Source organism: Copadichromis virginalis, linkage group LG7 (assembly GCF_057382275.1).
Source record: "Copadichromis virginalis isolate Kocher_CV1m ecotype Utaka linkage group LG7, C_Virginalis_male_GT1.1, whole genome shotgun sequence".
In the NCBI taxonomy this organism is placed as follows: domain Eukaryota; kingdom Metazoa; phylum Chordata; class Actinopteri; order Cichliformes; family Cichlidae; genus Copadichromis; species Copadichromis virginalis.
The window spans coordinates 22,716,926-22,735,541 of record NC_140624.1 but is presented as its reverse complement, the minus strand read 5'-3'; the positions used below and the strand labels follow the sequence as shown (position 1 = coordinate 22,735,541).

Sequence of the window (18,616 nt, the reverse complement as noted above, 5' to 3'; positions counted from 1 at the left end):
AGGATGTGCTTAACCTTAATTCAACATCTGAGCATTACTTCACTACTGCTAAATTATTCAGAAGAGAATCAGTCTGCTGAGTCACATCCAGTAAAAATTATTGCTTAAGTGAAAAGGTTTATGGACAAAAAAAAAATCCAATGTCCTCCTTAATTTTAATTTACCTTTTAAGAAGCTTTACCTGTCACTATTATGTGCATTTATATTGTTTATTAGCTTGTTTTCATGGAATTAGATTTACATACTGAGATATACACATTTATCAGTTTTTAAAAAAGTTTTATTGTTTTGAGCAACATTTGGCTGCACAACATAGCACGATGAGGTTGAACTCACACTTTGACTTCAGCCCTAATGAGTGACAGGCAGTCTACACATCCAATAACTAAGAAAAAGTGCAGAAGTAAGCAACACATTGTGGAGCTGTTCAAAGTTCAAGTTGTTTTTGAATAGTAAAATAAGTAACAAGTTTTTATTTTCTGTTTTCGGTACTAGTCACTTTGTTGCCAAGGCAGGAATCCAAGCCTGTAAACTAAAACAAAAGCTGACAGGATTATGCTGTATAACCCGGTGTTAAACTTCTAACTAGTTCTATTCTATGCCATCTCTATGCTTTGGGTGCAAATAATGTACTTTGCACATCATACCATGTATTTTAAAGCTTAAGTTACTTACTATTTTGCAGACTTAAAAATATAAAAAGCCAACCATTTTGATCTCATTATATAATATTATAAGAAGTATATACATTAATATATACTTTTTAATATAATTATTGATTTAATATTGGGTACTTTGAGTATATTTTCATAGTTAAAACTTTCTATTAGGATTTATACATTGTATAGTAAACGATTTATTTTATAGCACCTATTTAAAAATTCTGGAAGCGCCCCTGCTCCACAAGCAGTTCATATTCAGTTTGAATTGATGATATGTTCAAAGAAGGTACGACCCTCAATTGATAATCGTCTTATAAGACCAGAGTGCTGAGTAGTTTTTCTGATACTATTAAGATCGTGTTGTCGTAATCCCCCGGCTCATCTTTTTGGGAATAACTTCAAGGAAGACACAGTTTGGTCCCATCCCCTGTGTTTGTAGCTCAGATCTGTTGTTAGAAGCTTAGCTCTGTGGCCAGCCAAGAAATGTAGTATTACGTAACACTTAGAAAAAGATTGTAAATACGACGCGTTTGATAAAGCATGATCTGTACGTTAACAGAACAATATCGAGCAATTTCTGGCGTTAACAAACACACATATATTATTTACAGATTATTTTGACAGCTAGCTAACACGTCTGCTGATGCTCACCTGACACCAACATGATGTGTACTGTCAATAAATCACGAACATTTAGTATTTTCCCATTGTACACATCTTAAAATAAAAGCCAGCTTGTGATAAACAAACGAGAACAGTGACTTTTAACCAATAATAACAAACTTCTCTTGCAAACATCCGGTTAGCTCGGTTTAACTCCACTCCTTGATACTTTTAATGGCTGTTTTATTAGTTGTTTTTTTTAACTATAACTTTTGCCTGTGCTGGATGCTAAGTTAGCCGCTATCCCTGCTAAATGCGCGAACACAACAACCAAAAAGAACGGAACTGAGAGTAAACATAAAACACATTTGAATTTAACCATACAAGGACAACTTACAGGACTGTTCCGTGAGAGACAATGATTTAATATTTTAAAAGTAACCGGGCAACTGCTCTGGTCCTGCCAAGTACCCACAGTAACGAAGAAATGCTGATTTCCTCAAACGGGAAACGGTCGAACGCGACTCAGACACAACCGATGACTGCAGGCAACCACAAGATCAAACTTTTACAGGCAGACATGGGCTGTAAAAAGCTTTATTCCTCACCTTTTAGCGGTGCGGCGTTTGGAGCCATTTTTCCTGCAGCTGCATTTTTCCATCCACTTGCACAGAGGGAACGTCAGTTCCTGTTGAGGTCGTTGGTGGACTTTTGGTTGGACACAGTTGGGTAGCTTTTCTGCCTGGCTGGGTCTCGTTTTCATTTTGTGACAACAGCTCCACTGTGTGGACTAAAGTGGTCGGTGTCGAAAAGTTTTCATATTTCTATTATTTATAGAAATTCTATCATTTCTGAGGGGTGCTTTGGGGGTCTTTTAAATGAACTGGAACGTGTGAGACCAAGAACAAGGCAGGGAGGGCACAGTAAATAAGAATAATTGACCAGAAACAAAAAGAGTTTAGAAAAGTAATAAAGAAAACATTGTGTACAATTTTCCAGATGTCAAAACTATCTTGTGGTAATAGTGACCTTTAGGAAATAATAACAGTTGTCTTGCAAACTAACTCAGTACTGGCCAGTAACTGTTTATAAAGGTTTTTCACATTTGCACAGTTATGCTCCAGACCATAATAAAAACATAGTACTTGAAATCTGGTTCTGATTAAGAATGACATTTATTTTGCATTAAAAAGCTGTTTTTCAAAGTTAAACAAGTATTCAGATACTTTAATTAAGTAAAGTTTTGGAATTTGTAAAGTTCCTAAGTAAAAAATACATTATGCAGAATCATATACATTATGTTATTGGATCATAACTATTATATATATAACTTTTCTACCCATATGGAAAAGAAATAGTAAAAACATATATGATTTACTCATGAAAGTGGCCACTTTCATGAGTAAATCATATATAAATCATATAAGGCTTACATGATTTACTCATGAAAGTGGCCACTTTCTCATTACTTTCATATATATTTTTTAGTAGGTATACAAAACATACAAGTTTCATTATATAATTTTTCAAGGGATCTTATATGTGTTTTCACTCTTGTATGCTTTTCATACAAGTTTCATACAAGACAGATAAAAACTTTATAAGATTTATATATATCTTTTCCATATGGGTACTCTGCTTGAGCCTTCAAAGTGCTTTATAAAACCTGCCTTAATCATACAAGCACCTATTTTCTACACCAAAGTGCTTACTACCCAAGATTCATACTTTAATGAAGACATCTGCTGGGAGCAACTTGGCGTTCAGTATCCTGCCCAAAGATACTTAGGTATGCTGACTGGAGCAGCCAGCCTTCCGATAACTACATGACCTACTGTACCTCCTGGCCCCAATACTTTAGCAATGCACTTTAAGAAAGTTATATTCTGTGGTGCATGAACACTTGAGATTTTTTTTAGTTCAGTTCATAACAGCTGTTTTAAGATTAAGGTCTTATTGTATAAGAGAGACAACAATCAGATAATCTATGAGCAAGTGCTTGGCAAAGGTGGAGAGAAAGAACTACCATTTGACAGGAAAAGAGTGCCACGAGAACCAGACTAGTAGCTCCTTAGGAAATGAGGGAAATGAAGAGCCAAAAGAGGAGCATAGCAGGAACACAAACAACAAACAGAGCAAAACACAAGCTTTGAAAAAGTTTGTTGTTGCTGATTTCTGTTAATTCACATCCTGGCCTGTTGGCCTATTGTTACCCAACAAATTGTTTTTAAAGACATTTTTAATACCTTTTTATGTGTAATTCAATGCAATTCTTATTTAATACAGTAAAAGTCAAGTAAATAAAGCACACATTTAATGAATTCATGTTGTGTTCTTATTGTTTCAATGCATGGGATGGCTGAAGCTCAGGAGATAAAGCAGGTTCTCCACTATTCAGAAGGTTGGGGGTTTGATTCCTGGTTGCTCCAGTCTGCATCTATCAGAGTATAAATGTATGCGAATGTTAGATAGAAAGCACTTAAGCATAGAAAAAAGAGAATGTTAATGTGGAGTATATATGAATGTGTATATACTCCCTGACTAATGTTTGTTTAATACCCCTTAGCGAGTTTCACTTTTATGAGGTGCTTTTGGTAGCTATCAACAAGCTTCTGGCATAATTCTGGCTGGATATCTGAGCACTCTTCTTGGCAGATAATAGTGGCATTCCCCATCTAGCACTGAGAAATGAACTTCAGTGATTTATCATCATAACACATTCGTTTTACTAACCACCTTGGCCAGTGTGTTTTATGTAGAGAAGATCAACAGTTTAAACATTTTATTGCTTCTTTTCCTAAAGGAGTGGTTTGAATAAATGTTTATTTGGTAACTTTTGGTACATTTGCCTTTCTGTAAAAGTAACCATAGGCCACTGACATAAGTACACGTTATTCAGATATGTCACCATCACTTTGCAAAGGTCTGGAAGAAAACCCAACTATCACCCATAAATGAATAGAAATTAGTAAGGATTTTCAGGTTTCAACCCTGGAACCACCAAGTGTTAAGCCTGCCATGAACTGGAAACTGCTGGAAGACCAGCATCACTGTCCAAACAGCATCACTGATCCATCTTCAATATCCATGAAGATGGATTACCCTCCTAATCGGATGCTGACCAAAAAAGAAGCCCCTGCTCCAAAATCAACACCTACTTTTAAAATGAAAATTTTAGCTGGCCACATGAACACCCCAAATGCTTTCTCAAGAAAAGTTTTATGTTCAAATAAGACAAAGCATGAGCTATTTGGCTATGATGACAAGAAATATGTTTAGAGGAGCACAAGTGAAGATTCTAGCCTAAAAGACTGTACCAGTTGTCAGGCATGGTGGGGGAAGCATCATGCTACGGGTCTTAATTGGTTGTAGTGGTACTGGTACATTGCACAAAGTGGTGGAATAATGAAAGAGGAGAACTACCTCCAAATTCTTCATCTTCACCTCAGATCAACAGCTAGATAGTTGGACATGTAAACATTGATATAGTAGGCTAACATTAACCATTTGAAATAGTCTTCCCAAAGCCTAAAATTCAACCTGTTGAAAAATTGAGGACATGGATCCATGCCAGGAAACCAACCAATTTAAATGAACTGCCAATTTTGCCAGAAGGTTGTTGATGGGTACCAAAAGTGCCTGGTCGAGCTGTAGCTAGCTAACAGCCAAATATTAGTGAGGGTGTATGTATACTTTTCACCCTGCGAGGATTAAAGAAAATGCTAAATAAATTCAGACTTGATTAATGCATAAAATGCATTTAATTTTTACAAGATACATTTGAATATTAAATGGAGAATCGTGTTTTGGTTTACTTTACTGTTCCAGTAAGTCATTTCTTACTGTGAACTACAATTCACTCTTTACTCAAATTATTATTATCTACTCTTACTACTTTTTATTAGTAAAAGTAGCAGTAGTAGTAGAAGTACTTCAGCTGCTCCTCTTAAGGATCATCATTCAACAGATCATTTACTTTCAACTCACCTTGTCCATAGCATCCTCCTCTGTAACACTGACCCACTGCATGTCCTCCTTCACTACATCCGTGAACCTTCTGTGTGGTCTTTCCACTTCTCCTTGCTTGGCAGATCCATATTCAGTATCCCTTCCCACTATGTCCACTAACCCTCCTCTGCACCTGTCCAAACCATGACTGATTGATTTTGTCTTCAAACTGCTCAAGCTAATCTGTGCCTCTGATGTACTCATTTCTAATCTTGGCCTTTCTTAACATTTTCTGCTCTTCTACTTTCAGCTTGTCTTCCTTTCTTTTTGCTAGTGGCACCATCTCCAAATCATACATCATAGCAGGTGCCACTACCATCTTATTAACTTTCAGTTTCCCTCTTGTATTTCCCTCTTTAGACTATTATTTAGACTTGTCCACCTTCACTACCTCTTTTGTTGCAGCTTCACTTTTCCATCTGTCTCTCTTTAATTTACACAGGTATATCTAGCTTTTACTGACTTTCATGTCTCATCTCTCCAGTACATACATTCATGTCTCCAGACTCTCTTTCACTTGCTCCTTACTATCACTAGAGATCACAATGTCGTCTGCACACATGATCGTCTGTGGTAACTCTTGCCTGACCTCATCTGACAGCCTGTCCATTACAATCACAAACAAGAAGTAGTTCTGAGCAGATGCAACCCCACCCCCACCTTGAACCCATCTGTCACTCCTACCTCACACCTCACCTCTGTGCTGCTGTCCTCATGTATGCCCTGCACCACCCTCACCACTTCTTTGCTACTGCTGACTTCCTCATGCAGTACCACAGTTCCTCTCCTGGCACCTATGCTTCCCCTGCATCCACAAAGAAACAGTAAAACTCCTTCTGACCTTCCCTAGACTTCTTTATCAACACTCTCAGAGCAAACAACTGTGGTCTCTTTCTTGGTTTGAAGCCGGCTGCTCTTTGATCATCACCTTTCTTCTCAACCTAGCTTCAACAACTGTTCCCCATAGCTTCATGGCTCCGCAGCTCTACCACTCTGTAGTTACTACAGCTCTGCGCATCACCCTTGTTCTTGAAAACTGTTACCAGTATACTTATTCTCCATTCCTCAAGCATCCTCTCCGACTCTAAGATTATTTTAAACTGCTCTCTCTCCCCAAAGCCTTGACCCTTCACAGGTATGTCATTTGGAGCAACTGGCTTTCCACTCTTCATCCTCTGCATAGCTCCCCTCATTTCCTCCTTACTAATCCTCTGCACTTCCTCTCATTTTCTTCATTCATCACCTTCTCATAGTAATCCTTCCATCTTCTCAGCACACTCTCTTCACTCATTAGTACATTTCCATCTCTATCTTTAATCACTATAACCTCTCTCTCTCAGTCTGTGCTTTTCTCCTTCCTTATTGTTCAGCCTCACATACAAATCACAATAAGAGTTTTCCTTCGCTTTTGCCCCCTCTCTTTTTGCTGAACACCTTAATTATAAGTACCCATTTCGACTTTCTTAAACTCACTCTCTCATTTTTCTCGCCAGCTTTTGCTGAAATAAATAAATAAATAAATAAATAAATAAATAAATAAATAAATAATAGTTGACTTAATATAATATTTAAATGCAGGGCGTTTAAGAGTTTTTCTACGCAGTCTCATTGCTTTTTTGGCCATCATTTTAATAACAATAATAATTCTTAAGGCTTAAGGCTTCCTGCTATGTTTTCGAACGAGTGTATTTTCAGCTCTATGTTGGTCTGCAGCATGTCCAAGTGTAATCTATATTTAATTAGAATATCTAAATGAAATATAAGATGAAATAAAACATTTATGTTGTGTATCCCTACGCGTATCCCTAGTATTAAATGTCATTGTTAAACAGTTTTATAATATGAGTAGTGTTGCACACTAACTCCGCCCTCGTCTGGGGTTGACCGAACGCCACGTACAGTTTGGCTCAACGCACCTTAAGCCAACGGGGGGCGGTTGTTGATACACTATGAGTGACAGGTGTATTGACCAATCGCCTCTCAACGCGACTGTTTTGTGAAAGAAAGTATACTTTCTTAGGCCAATAAGAGAAGCCAGAGGCGGTGCGTTGCCATGGTGAACACAACCTTTTTATATAGGTTGTAGCCAAGGGAGGCTTGTATTGGTGGTTAACAGATGACCGTTGTAAACAAGCTCCGGTGAAGCTCAGGCACTTTGAGGAACACTAAACCGTGAAAGCCAGGTGAAGAATAAAAAAAGAGGAGAGCAAAATAAGCTCCACGTTACAAGTAAGTATTATTTCACGCGAGGTGACGTTTACTAACGCCGTTCTCTCTGTCTGCTGAGGCTTAGTTTAGAGCATTTTCTACATCCATGTAGATAATGAATTAGCTGGCATCCTCACTGCATGATCCCTACTGAACAACCTGTTCCTTAAACTACACACTCAGTCCGATTTTGATTCACTGTGACTAACAGGTTCACAGCGTTCAACTTAGAAATCTCTAAGAAAATATTCTAAAGTAAGCCACCAAACACGTGTGCTGCACGGGCCCTTTCTTATGGGAATTGCTTTTCAGATTAAGAGTTATTTGCATAACCTTATCAGTGTTCTGTCTCTATTTGAAGTGTTGACTTGCACCACTTTTTAAAATTATATATATATATATTTAATAAAGATACGGCAAGTGCTCATTTTGTTCTGACTGCAGAGCTTTCTAAAAGATGTACGATCTTCACCTAACCTGAAACTAACTCCTATCTTTTTTCTTATCTATTTTATGTATGCTTTGCCTGACCAGATGGTGAGGAGTAAAGCCTTGGCCCGCTGTGGCCTTGTTCTGCTCAGTTTGTGGCTGTGTATCCAGTCAGTGCCTATCAGTGTGGACAAGACCAAAGAAAAGGCTAAAGAGGAGGAACTTGGTCCACCCGAGAGTGCTGTGAGTCACACGGGCAGTGTGAAATAAAGGGATATCCTATTAAAATGGAGTCTTACAGCTAAGTAGATAAAGCTCAGGGTGATCCAGACATGAAGTCCGCTGTTTCAGACACCTTTCAGAAATGCTTACTGACTAAAGATTGATTGAAAAACAAACAAAAGCAGTGTCTGTTAAATTAGGTGTAACTGTTCATTAGAAGAATTAATTGACTGGGAAAAAATACCCATAATCGGACTGAATAATGTTATGCATTGACAAGCTAAATGTGGTCTATTTCTCAGGACACTGGGTTGCACTACGACCGCTACCTCAGGGAGGTCATTGAGTATCTTGAGAAGGACCCCCACTTTAGAGAAAAGCTCAAAAATGCCAATATGGATGACATCAAGGTGCACACTTGCAAAAACAGCCCAATATTTTGTAAGCTGGTTGTCGACGTGGACATTTTTTATTGAACTATGGTATGTTGACTGTCTGCTTGCAGCAAGGCAAACTTTCCAAAGAGCTGAACTTTGTTCAGCACAATTTTCGGACCAAGCTGGATGAGCTAAAGAGGGAGGAGATGAACAGGCTGCGAATGCTCATAAAAGCTAAACACGACATCAAGGAAGGAAATGGTAAGTATCTTAAAGAAAGGGGAAAAAAATTATGTGTCACTGAGAAACTTGAACTTGAAACTTCATAAGTTTGCACAACAACTTCCGCAGTTTAAGTCAGTCCATTAGTTATGTTATTGAATGCAGAACTTAACTCTTGAAAGAAAATTATTATTCAAATTTAAATTTTGATCATTAATAGAGGAAGCTGTATAAATGTTCATGCAGAATAGATTAACACAAGTGTAGGTAGAGAAAAGAAGCAAAGATAGAAGTCATAGGTCAATTTATTAAAAAACAAAAATGCATTGATATTCATGTAATCCTTTAACGCTTTCTAGAATAAATGTATTAAGTTTTGGTACAAAATGTGTTTGTAAAACCCAGCGGAAAAGAATAACCATGACACAACTCCAAAAAACCAAGTGTCTTTGTTTTACAGTTGAATAAATCTAATCATTATTCCTTTTCTTGCAGGCCAAACAGTGGACCACCAGGCCCTGCTGAAACAGTTTGAGCACCTGAACCACAAGAATCCACACACTTTCGAGGTGGATGACCTGGACCGTCTCATCAAATCGGTACACATACACCTAGTCATTAGCGCAGCTACTTGAAGGTTAATACTGACCCTGTTTCTCTGCACTGGTATGGCACAGTCACATTTATAATGACAGTTGCTCATGCAGAAATATTGCCATACTTAGCATAGCGTATCGGGAATTTCAGTGAGGGATGTTTAACTAGTCTGGCTTTTTTTTTAAATTTTAGATGTAATAAGTTGGAGGCATTCACAGCTTTGTTCCCTTTGTTGGAGAGTGCTGACTCATTAGAGGTAAATGTGTAAGTTTTGCGAGACCAACATGTTTCCTGTGTGTGAAATGAGTATAAAAGAATAGTAATGGGGAGGCCGGCTTAATGAGTTTGCATGCCTCTGTAGTTTTACAACAAAGCTTCCAGTCATGCAGATGTAAATCCTAAAAATATTTTATATAAGTTTTACTTTTCTGTAGCATTTAGCTTTGCTCTATAATCATTGACCTACTATTTTGCCTTGGCACTGCTTGAGAAATGCAAAGAATGGTGATAAATGAGCATTTGCTTTGTTTTGTATTACCATAGCATTTTCATGTACTTTATGCTGAGCAAGTCCTTGCAGGGTTCTAGAATAAAGAGCCACCCAGAGGTTCTAATAAAATCAGGCCAAAATAATAATTTTAAACTCACAGATCCAGATTTTGAACTATGACAACAGTGTATTTATAGTACTCAGCAAAAGGTACAGTCACTATCAGAAATCCATCCATCCCTACATCCATATATCCATACATCCCTTTTCTTCCACTTATTCATGGTTTTGAGGGGCTGAAGCATACCACAGTTGTCATAAGGAGAGCGATAGGGTCCACCTTGAACAGGTTGCCAGTCTGTTGGCTAACACATAGTAAACAAAGAGGTACTGGTAGAACTTCAAACAGAAACGCCCCCATGCTGTGAGGTGGCAGTGCTAAGCATTGCACCACTGTGGGGCATTGTCTGTTATTAAGCCCTACCAATACAAAGAGCTTTTAGATTCTAGATACACACACCAGAATACTTTTGCAATCAAACCATTTGTCCAAATATGTTTTTTTATAAATCAACTTATTGTTACTGCAGCTCTCGGGTTTAGGAAGTCAGAGGTACTGTTTATTCATACCCAGTTAGCACTCACTAGTATCCACTAGTAAGCATGCTAGCACTAAATGGATGAATAAATTTCACCGCATGAGCTAAACACAAAAAGCATGCTATATCTGCCTGGGTTGTCTCTGCATTCAATGCTGAGTGATGCTAAGACTGTGACATGGCTAGTAATTATTCAGCTCAACAGTTTGCTTCATCCTCTATGGAACAACTCTGATCAGGCATCTGGATGTTGAATAGAGTCCATCTGTTTCAACGAGGTGCATAAATCTGCAGAATTAAGAGGTGAATTCCACTTCCCAACTTTTTGTTTTTACGTCTAGGCGACTAATGACCTGGAGAACTTTGACAAGGACCGCCATGATGAGTTCAAGCAATACGAGATGATGAAAGAGCATGAGCGACGGCAACGCCTGAAGAACTTGAATGAGGAGGATCGCAAGAAGGAAGAGGAACACTACGAGGAAATGAAGAAGAAACACGCCAGCCACCCTAAAGTCAACCACCCTGTAAGACGCCAGCTATAAAGCAGTTCATTACGAATGCTAAGATTATAGCCAATGCGGGGGAACAAATGACATTGAAGCTGAATGATATTATTTGGAAAACATGAATGATTTTTTTTTTTTATGATAAAATTAACTCATTTAGTTGGGCCAATTTTATTTAGATTTATATGCAAGCCATAGAATAAAGATGCTAAATAGTGCTAAATACAAAACAAGAAAAAGGAGAAACCTTGATGTGTACCTCTGTGTGTGCAGGGCAGTGAGGACCAGCTAAAAGAGGTGTGGCAGGAGGCAGATGGTTTAGATCCAGAAGATTTTGATCCAAAAACTTTCTTCAAAATGCACGGTAACCATAGACCATACACTGAAGGTCGTTTAAGAGCAAAGAATGAATATAGCATTCAAATGTTGTCTTATTTGCTAGTGTGCCAAAACTATGGATGGTTAAAATCAGACACAGATTTCCGTTGTTTGTTTTGTGTTGCAGACAGCAACGGAGACGGCTTCTTTGATGAGAGTGAGCTTGAAGCTCTCTTTACTAAAGAGGTATATGTTTTATGTCTAACTCTGGTTCTGCATAGTCTGCGATAATGTAATCTGCAAATGAACAAGTCTCTGAGGTAAAATTTGTGCATTTCATTAAGCTGGAGAAGGTTTACAACCCAGAAAATGAAGAGGATGACATGGTTGAGATGGAGGAAGAGAGACTGCGAATGAGAGAGCATGTTATGAACGAGGTGAGCCACCACAAAACTATAAAATGTACAGATCATTGTCATGTTTATTAGCATTTCTAAAGTATTGATTAGTATGTTATGAAGGTATTCTCTGTTGTCAGAATACAATCATAATGTATATTTCATAACAAACGTGTGGCATTGCTGCCTGAAATCTAATGAATGAATTTAAACATCTGTGTGTGGAGTAGCTATTTTAGCAAGGAGCTAAAGGTCAGGGCCTTTGGGACGTATCTGGTGAGTGATTTATCTCGATGACAGTTGTTGCTCAAAATTGCTTCATGTATTGACATTCAGGTGGACACCAATAAAGACAGGCTTGTATCACTGAGCGAATTCATGGCAGCCACAAAGAAGGAAGAGTTCTATGAAAAAGACGAATGGGAGGTAAGAGCTAGTAAGGTTTGGCTTCCCTCCTGGCATTTTTGTGTATAGAGTAGTATTAAAAATTAATGTGAACCCAATGTTATGTTAGTGTATTAAAATTCAATTCAATTATTCATCAATATGAGCTATGAAACTATGAGCTTAGGCTCGCGTAAGTGCAACACAATAAACAGCTGTTTTCAGAAATTGTCTACAAAGGGTGAGATTCCAAATCATTAAACTCCCCAAGAGATTTAACAGCTGACATTATATCATGAAATCAGAAATGTATATGATTTCTTATCACATCATTTATTTATGTGCCCTCTGCAGACTTTAGATCAGAACCCATTGTACACCGAAGAGGAGCTGAGAGAGTTTGAACAACAACTGGCCAATGAGGAGAATGACATCAACAAGAAGTCGGCTGAGCTGCAGAAAGAGAGAGAGGAACTTGAAAGAAAACAGGAAGAACTTGATGCTCAGAAGCTGGGGCTGAAACAGGTGAATTATCTGTCAACTATCCATAGCAGATGAAATACAATCTGAAAATAGGATTTTTCTATACAGTTGCTTGACCCTTTCTACAGATGTAAGAATCTGGCTTACAGTGTGAAACATGCTGAATTGCACTTAAATCTTGTTTTAGAGACTTGTAGACTTGAAACATGCAGGCAATAGCAAACAAAGTCTTAAACCATTTTTATGCTCTTAACATTTTTTTGTCCTTCTCTCGCTGCTCAGGCAATGGAAGAAATGGAAAGGGTTAAATCCCAAAGCTTAAATGCTGATGTAAAACGTGAGTATGAAATTTATGATAAATGATGCTGGAAACAACAAATCACATGATGTTAAAGGTCTCTTAATTGCACTCTACTTCCATTTTAACATTTTTTAAAATCAAGTGAAAATTAACCACCCAGTCGAAAACCTGCATCCAGATCCACAGAACAGCCAAAATAAGTTATTTACTTGTGCATCCCCAATCAAAATACACTTAAAAAGATGCAGTGAGGGAAAAGCATTGTTATCCTTTTTAATAAGACGAGATTAAAAGCTTTTTATCATATCCTAATAATGCACATATGAATCTTTGTTACAGAGCCTGCAGCTCCTCTAACTGCAGGTGAACATGCACCAGTTGTACCAGGAAACAGTCAGCCACCTCCGCCTGGTCACCAGCAGCAAGATGTACCCGTGCCTGGACATTCTTAGCAGGCCTCACCACCCTGTGTGCGATGTGAGTGAGCATGCAAGTGTGCTTGTGTTTTCATGATTTCAATTTTGGGTTATTGTTTAGAATTTTCAAAACACACAGCAACACATAGGGGGGGGAAAGATCTCTTAGTGCCAATGACGCCCTTCCTTCTGCTGGTTAAATCAACTGAATGAGCCAGCCTGGAAATGTGGAGCTGCTCCAGTTTTCTATGTGGACAATCAACCCTTTTGTTTTTGTTTTTTTAATCTTGTATCACAAAAGGACTCTGTTCTCTATTGGAAGTTCTTTGGGGTGAAATGGGGAGGGCAGCTGGCCTGATAACTGAATGTTTAGTTTTGTTCACACTGTAGTTTCACTGCCACTTTTTCCTTAAGGAAATCCTTTCAGAATATTATTTATTTTTATGGTAAATTGTGAATTATTTTGGAAAAAATAAATGCCAGAAAAGTAAGATTAGAGCCGAAATGAAGTTTTATAGAAAAAGTGTTTCCTTCAATGTCTTTTCAAGCTGTTGTGACCTCTGGATCAGATTAGTGCAGAATAAGAGATGAAGTTAAATATATACAATATGTATTTAAATGTTATAATTTTTAATAATTGTGTTTGTGATTGTGACAATTGTATGGATTATGAAGTGGTTGCCTGGATGTCAGTGCTTAGGAGTGTCTGTGAATTTGTGTTTATTTATTCTCGAACCACTGTAAATGAAATGAATGCAGTAGGTTGAAATTTGCCTTGTAAAAATCTGAATTAAACTCCAGAAGGAAGCACAAGGTAAAAAACAACAACTAATTTTTTTTTCACTACAGACTAATAGCAAAGAAAAGATGGACACAAAATACTTTGAAGAGTTGAAGTAAAATACACTGGTTACTTTATTTTCAAACAACAACCTCTCTCCAACCTGGTATATGTGCTGAACAGTTTATGTTTATGTGACTTGTTAAAAAAGTACTTAAATGTCCAACTAATGTCCTGTGAAAAAAAATCATGAAAATGATGTACAAGGTTTGAATGTCTAAAATTAAGGTGAATGAGCTTGCAGATACAATGTTTCTGTCTCTTATTTTCATCACAAACCTCAAGTTCAACTCATCTTATAAACACAGTCATAAGTTAACATTCAGTTTTATAATTACTGTAGAATCTGAAGTGACATAATCATACTTCTGACAATAACTCACTGAACATGATTTAAAAAAACAAACAAAAAAACTTTCTTAATCAAATGGTCAGAATGGTGGGTTCAAATTCAGCTTCTTCCATATGATTCATTGAATCGCTCAGTGAGATAGGCGCCTGCTGTAACTGGCGGATATTTGTTGGAGCCATCACAGCAGGTGATCAGAGCCTCGTCATCCGGCTGGACAAAGTAAGCCAGAGACTGCCGTGTGCTGGAGTCTCCGACAGGAGGCAGCAAAACCCTGTGGAGCTAAGAAACAACAAGCAACACTAAACTATAATCCTAATGCCATGGCCATATGCAAAAACTTTTTTGGGAAGCATTTTAACTCTGTTGGCTTCAAAAAAGATCATGGGTCACAAAAACATATCTAAAGTTAAAGTAGGTGAGACCTTTCTTATTTCCTATAAATGACCCAATCTGACATATGTAGTCGCATTTACTTTTCTAGTTACAGTGCATTTCCATAACCTTGTCATAAAACCTTGGGGCGGAAATATCCCCTTCACTCACCACAGAGACGAACTGATCGCTCGTCCAGCGCTGCATCAGGTCAGCGATATTGATGAGGATGGCTCCGGGGATACAGGGAACAGGGATGAATTCACCTGAGCGTGTACGCACCTGACGGTCAAAAAGTGTCAGGAGGATAACAGGATTATTTGATACTTTGCTTGACTTTAACACATAATGTGTTACTAACTAAGCAAAACACATGACTTACAATTGAAGAAACAGTGATGACAGCTGTTTAAAGTGGCACACCACAGGAATTCCAGCTTTAGTGAGTTTGTAAATTAATCAGACCCTTTTTCAGTATGTTACCAAGCAACTTATGTGCTTGTGTGTCCCAGTGGTACAGGCCTTACCTGCAGACCTTCTGAGCTCTGGAACAGCAGAGTAATGCTGCCATAGTCTGAATGCTCTCCACATCGCAGCTGGCCCTCCTTTGCTTTCTCACAATTCACTGGTGGGTAGTAGAGAGATCGCATCGTAGTGCCATTTTTGTCAGCTAGAGGAGACACAGCAGTGTTGTCAATGCAGTGTATCTCTTGTTTGTTTGTACCAATTTATGGACCAATCCTCCAAAACCGTAATCTGGTCTGCCTTGAGGTTACACTTTACAAAAAAGAAAAAAAATTCTTTCCCAGGATTAATTTTTGTTAGATTTTCAGTCATTTCCCTCGTTTGTTACTCGCATTTACATGTGTCTTGTATTTATATTCATTTTTCTTTTATTTTGTGCTGTACTTTTGTTATTTTTTAATTTAGGAGAAGAGCTATATAAAGTACTAAATGAATATAATATATAGTACATAAATTAAGCTAACATGTCTTGGTTGAACATTTTGCCCTTATTAGTATTCTCCCTAATTTTGTAGAATTAGATACTGCCAGTTTTTGTGTGTGTGTGTGTGTGTGTGTGTGTGTGTGAGAATAAAACCTTCTCACAAGGTCCATATGATCTGGGATCAGTGACCGCCCCTCATGACATGTAGCTTGAACACTTAGTAAAACTGATCATATGCCACTGTACACTGGGTACAGTGTATGGGGTAAACATACTTCCTATTAAACGGTGTGCACGCAAGAAGACTTCTGGGTCGAGTCCCAGACTGTGGGCCATCACCCTCAGCAACCGAAGACTCAGCTCTTTGCAGTGCAGAAAAAAGGATGTCTGGAACTCCTGAAAACTTTTCAAACTGCCTGATGATGGCCATTTCTACAACAGAAAACAACAGAACCACATCAGAGTCTGACTAATGATAATACTGATATTGATATCTTAAAGTACCCATAGTATGCTCATTGACCTACTTATAGTTTCAGTGTTATAATAAGATGGGTTTATGCTTTAATGTTCAATACATCAAAATTTTTGGTATCCTGTTATCCTGGACTTTACTGTACCAGCTCGTGTTGTTTTGTTATAATGTGTATTTAATGTAGAGAATGAGTCTGTAACCTTGCTGGTACTATTAAAAGTGCATAGCAGCTGAAAACGGATTCCAATTCTGATGGCTTGTTTGTATTACTCTCAACGGGGTGTGTTTGTGTCACTATTTTAATGTTTGTTTTGCTGTCAAATAACAAAGAATGAAATATGTAAAAAGAACAAGTTTATCTGGAATTTTGTGATATTAAGATGCAGGACATGTCAGTGACTTGATGTGGATTTTGGCTTTTAACTTCAAAATCCAAGAAACAAGGACACTCTGGAGTCCAGAGAAAAACCACCCATGTTTCAGCACCTTGTACGACCACCTGTGGTAGTAATATTTAAAGTACTGCCTTCTGTGCCACTCTTTCAGATTGTGTTACTGTTCACACTCTTCATTATAATGTTGCTCCAGTTCATCGAGGTGTGTAGTTGTTTTGCTTATGCACAGTTCTGTTAATGTCCCACCACATAATTTCAAACAGGTTGAAGTCTGTACTTTGACCGTGCCGTTGCAACACTCTCATTCTCTTCTTTTTCATTCATTCAGTTGTAGATTACCTGGGATCTTTGTCCTTTTGCATGACCCTATAGCTGTTGGACAGATGGCCTCACATTAGACTCTAAAATACTTTGGCATGCAGGGGAGTTCATGGCCAACCAGTGACTAAGGGCCCAGATCCTGTAGCTGCAAAACAAGCCCAATTTATCACCTGCCCACCAGTGTGCTTGAGAGTTAGGATGAGGTATATGTGCTAATATGCTGTTTTTGGTCCCTGATAAACAAGGTGCTGTGCACTGTAGCCAAACATCTCCACTTTGCTCACATTCGTCCAAAGAAGAGATTGAGGAGTCTTGGACAGAAGAGTCTTTGTGCTGGCAACCCTTATGAACAAGAAGCCATATTTGTTCAGTCTTTTCCTAACTGGAACTTCATGAACTTTAACATTTAACTTCCAACTGAGGCCTATGGAGATGTAACTTTATTTCACTAAGAACTGCATGCTCTGACCTTGGAGTGAACTTGTAGGATGTCCATTCCAGGGATGACTGTGTAATTGTGTTAAGATTAAGGAAATGCCTCTGGAGAAAGTCTCCCCCAGGTCAGCAAACTGCCAAAACCTCTGCTCATATAGAGTTGGTTACACTTGCTGATTATCAGCTAATTATGTGCATTTGATGCAATCAAGTGTATTCAATAAGCAGCACCCCTGCTGCTACTTTCCTCTTAATAGGGGTGTACATAGTTTTTCAGTACTGCAGTTCAACATTTATTTTCCTGATTCCTCTCCAAACTTAACAGAGCTTTCTCTAAAGTAACAGATACTGAGTAACTTGTACTTTAACCCCCTGACTAATAACCTTGTGGCACCATGCAGTTGTTGTGTCTGAGCCCAAACTCTTAAGGTTAATCATAAAATAAATAAACTGATGAAAACAAACGATCAAGGCTTTTGCCTCCGAGTTATTACTATATCAGGATGAAGGGAGGCAGTGTTGAAAGACTCCTTCAGGTCCCCAGGTCGACGTGGATTCAACCTATAAAGAAATTATCCGAATTTAAACTCTCTTCCGCAGATACACATTAAAGTATAAAACGTATGCTTCCTACCTCTCCGTCTCCAATGACACCCAACCGTGGTTAGGGTTGTTCACGAAACTTTTCCTGCTGAAGGGTTGCTTCAGTTCATCTGGCTGCAGGAAGAATTTCTTGGATATCTCCATGACACAGTCCACCTGTCCAAACACACCAGAAGAAAAAGACGGATTCCAGTGTAAGTTCCTCGATAATAATTTTATTCTATCTAACTGGCCTCACCTCCTCCTGAGTAATCCCCGTGTTCCTCAGAAATGCAAAACCAACATCTCTAAATGCTGATTTCAACTCTGTGCTTAAACTCTGCCACTGCTCGTCAGCGACATCCTTCTCGCTCAGCCTGTAGGCGCCGAAATCCACAACTGGGATGTTCATTGTAAAAAAAAAAAAGCTAAAGTTTCTTCAGTAAAAACAGCGTCGGGTTAAAAGACAGTCTGAGCTGAACACGAACAGTAAAAATAAATCGCAAATGTCCACCACTAGTATCTAGGCTTTCGGTCACATGACATTGTCTAGCCAATAGGAAAAATTCTCTTAATAATGCCAAATTGTGCAATAGCGGACTATCTTCTCACCTTTGGATATCCTCAGGTGTGTTGTTGTAAATGTGGCAGCGGGCAATAACTGAGCT

General features: G+C 38.3%; 3 protein-coding genes across 4 annotated transcripts in view; 1 reads left to right on the top strand and 2 right to left on the bottom strand.

Annotated features, from left to right (window-relative positions):
• Nucleotides 1-1,980, bottom strand: part of pik3c2a (phosphatidylinositol-4-phosphate 3-kinase, catalytic subunit type 2 alpha) — a 41,559-nt gene extending 39,579 nt beyond the window's left edge. Inside the window, exon 1 of one of the 2 annotated variants that reach the window (XM_085462545.1) lies at nt 1,874-1,980. The gene's annotated coding sequence lies outside the window, so the exon portion shown is untranslated. Of the gene's footprint in view, nt 1-1,662; nt 1,776-1,873 lie in introns of those variants that run through there. The other variant, XM_085462546.1, reaches the window with a different exon arrangement.
• A 5,348-nt stretch (nt 1,981-7,328) lies between these two features.
• Nucleotides 7,329-14,310, top strand: nucb2b (nucleobindin 2b). The gene is made up of 13 exons (XM_085462542.1): nt 7,329-7,502; nt 8,016-8,153; nt 8,435-8,542; nt 8,638-8,770; nt 9,227-9,330; nt 10,759-10,944; nt 11,200-11,290; nt 11,432-11,490; nt 11,589-11,681; nt 11,979-12,068; nt 12,381-12,551; nt 12,792-12,846; nt 13,150-14,310. Exons 2-13 carry the CDS (start codon nt 8,016-8,018, stop codon nt 13,260-13,262), a joined length of 1,341 nt encoding a protein of 446 aa, XP_085318668.1. The 5' UTR covers nt 7,329-7,502; the 3' UTR covers nt 13,263-14,310.
• On the bottom strand, nt 14,078-18,449 carry LOC146705021 (uncharacterized). Its single transcript, XM_085462544.1, has 7 exons — nt 18,208-18,449; nt 18,001-18,125; nt 17,861-17,927; nt 16,016-16,172; nt 15,319-15,461; nt 14,963-15,073; nt 14,078-14,698 (listed from the first exon to the last, which is right to left on the bottom strand). The coding sequence occupies exons 1-7, from the start codon at nt 18,358-18,360 to the stop codon at nt 14,519-14,521; spliced, it is 936 nt and encodes a 311-aa protein (XP_085318670.1). The 5' UTR covers nt 18,361-18,449; the 3' UTR covers nt 14,078-14,518.
• Nucleotides 18,450-18,616: the final 167 nt, after the last annotated feature.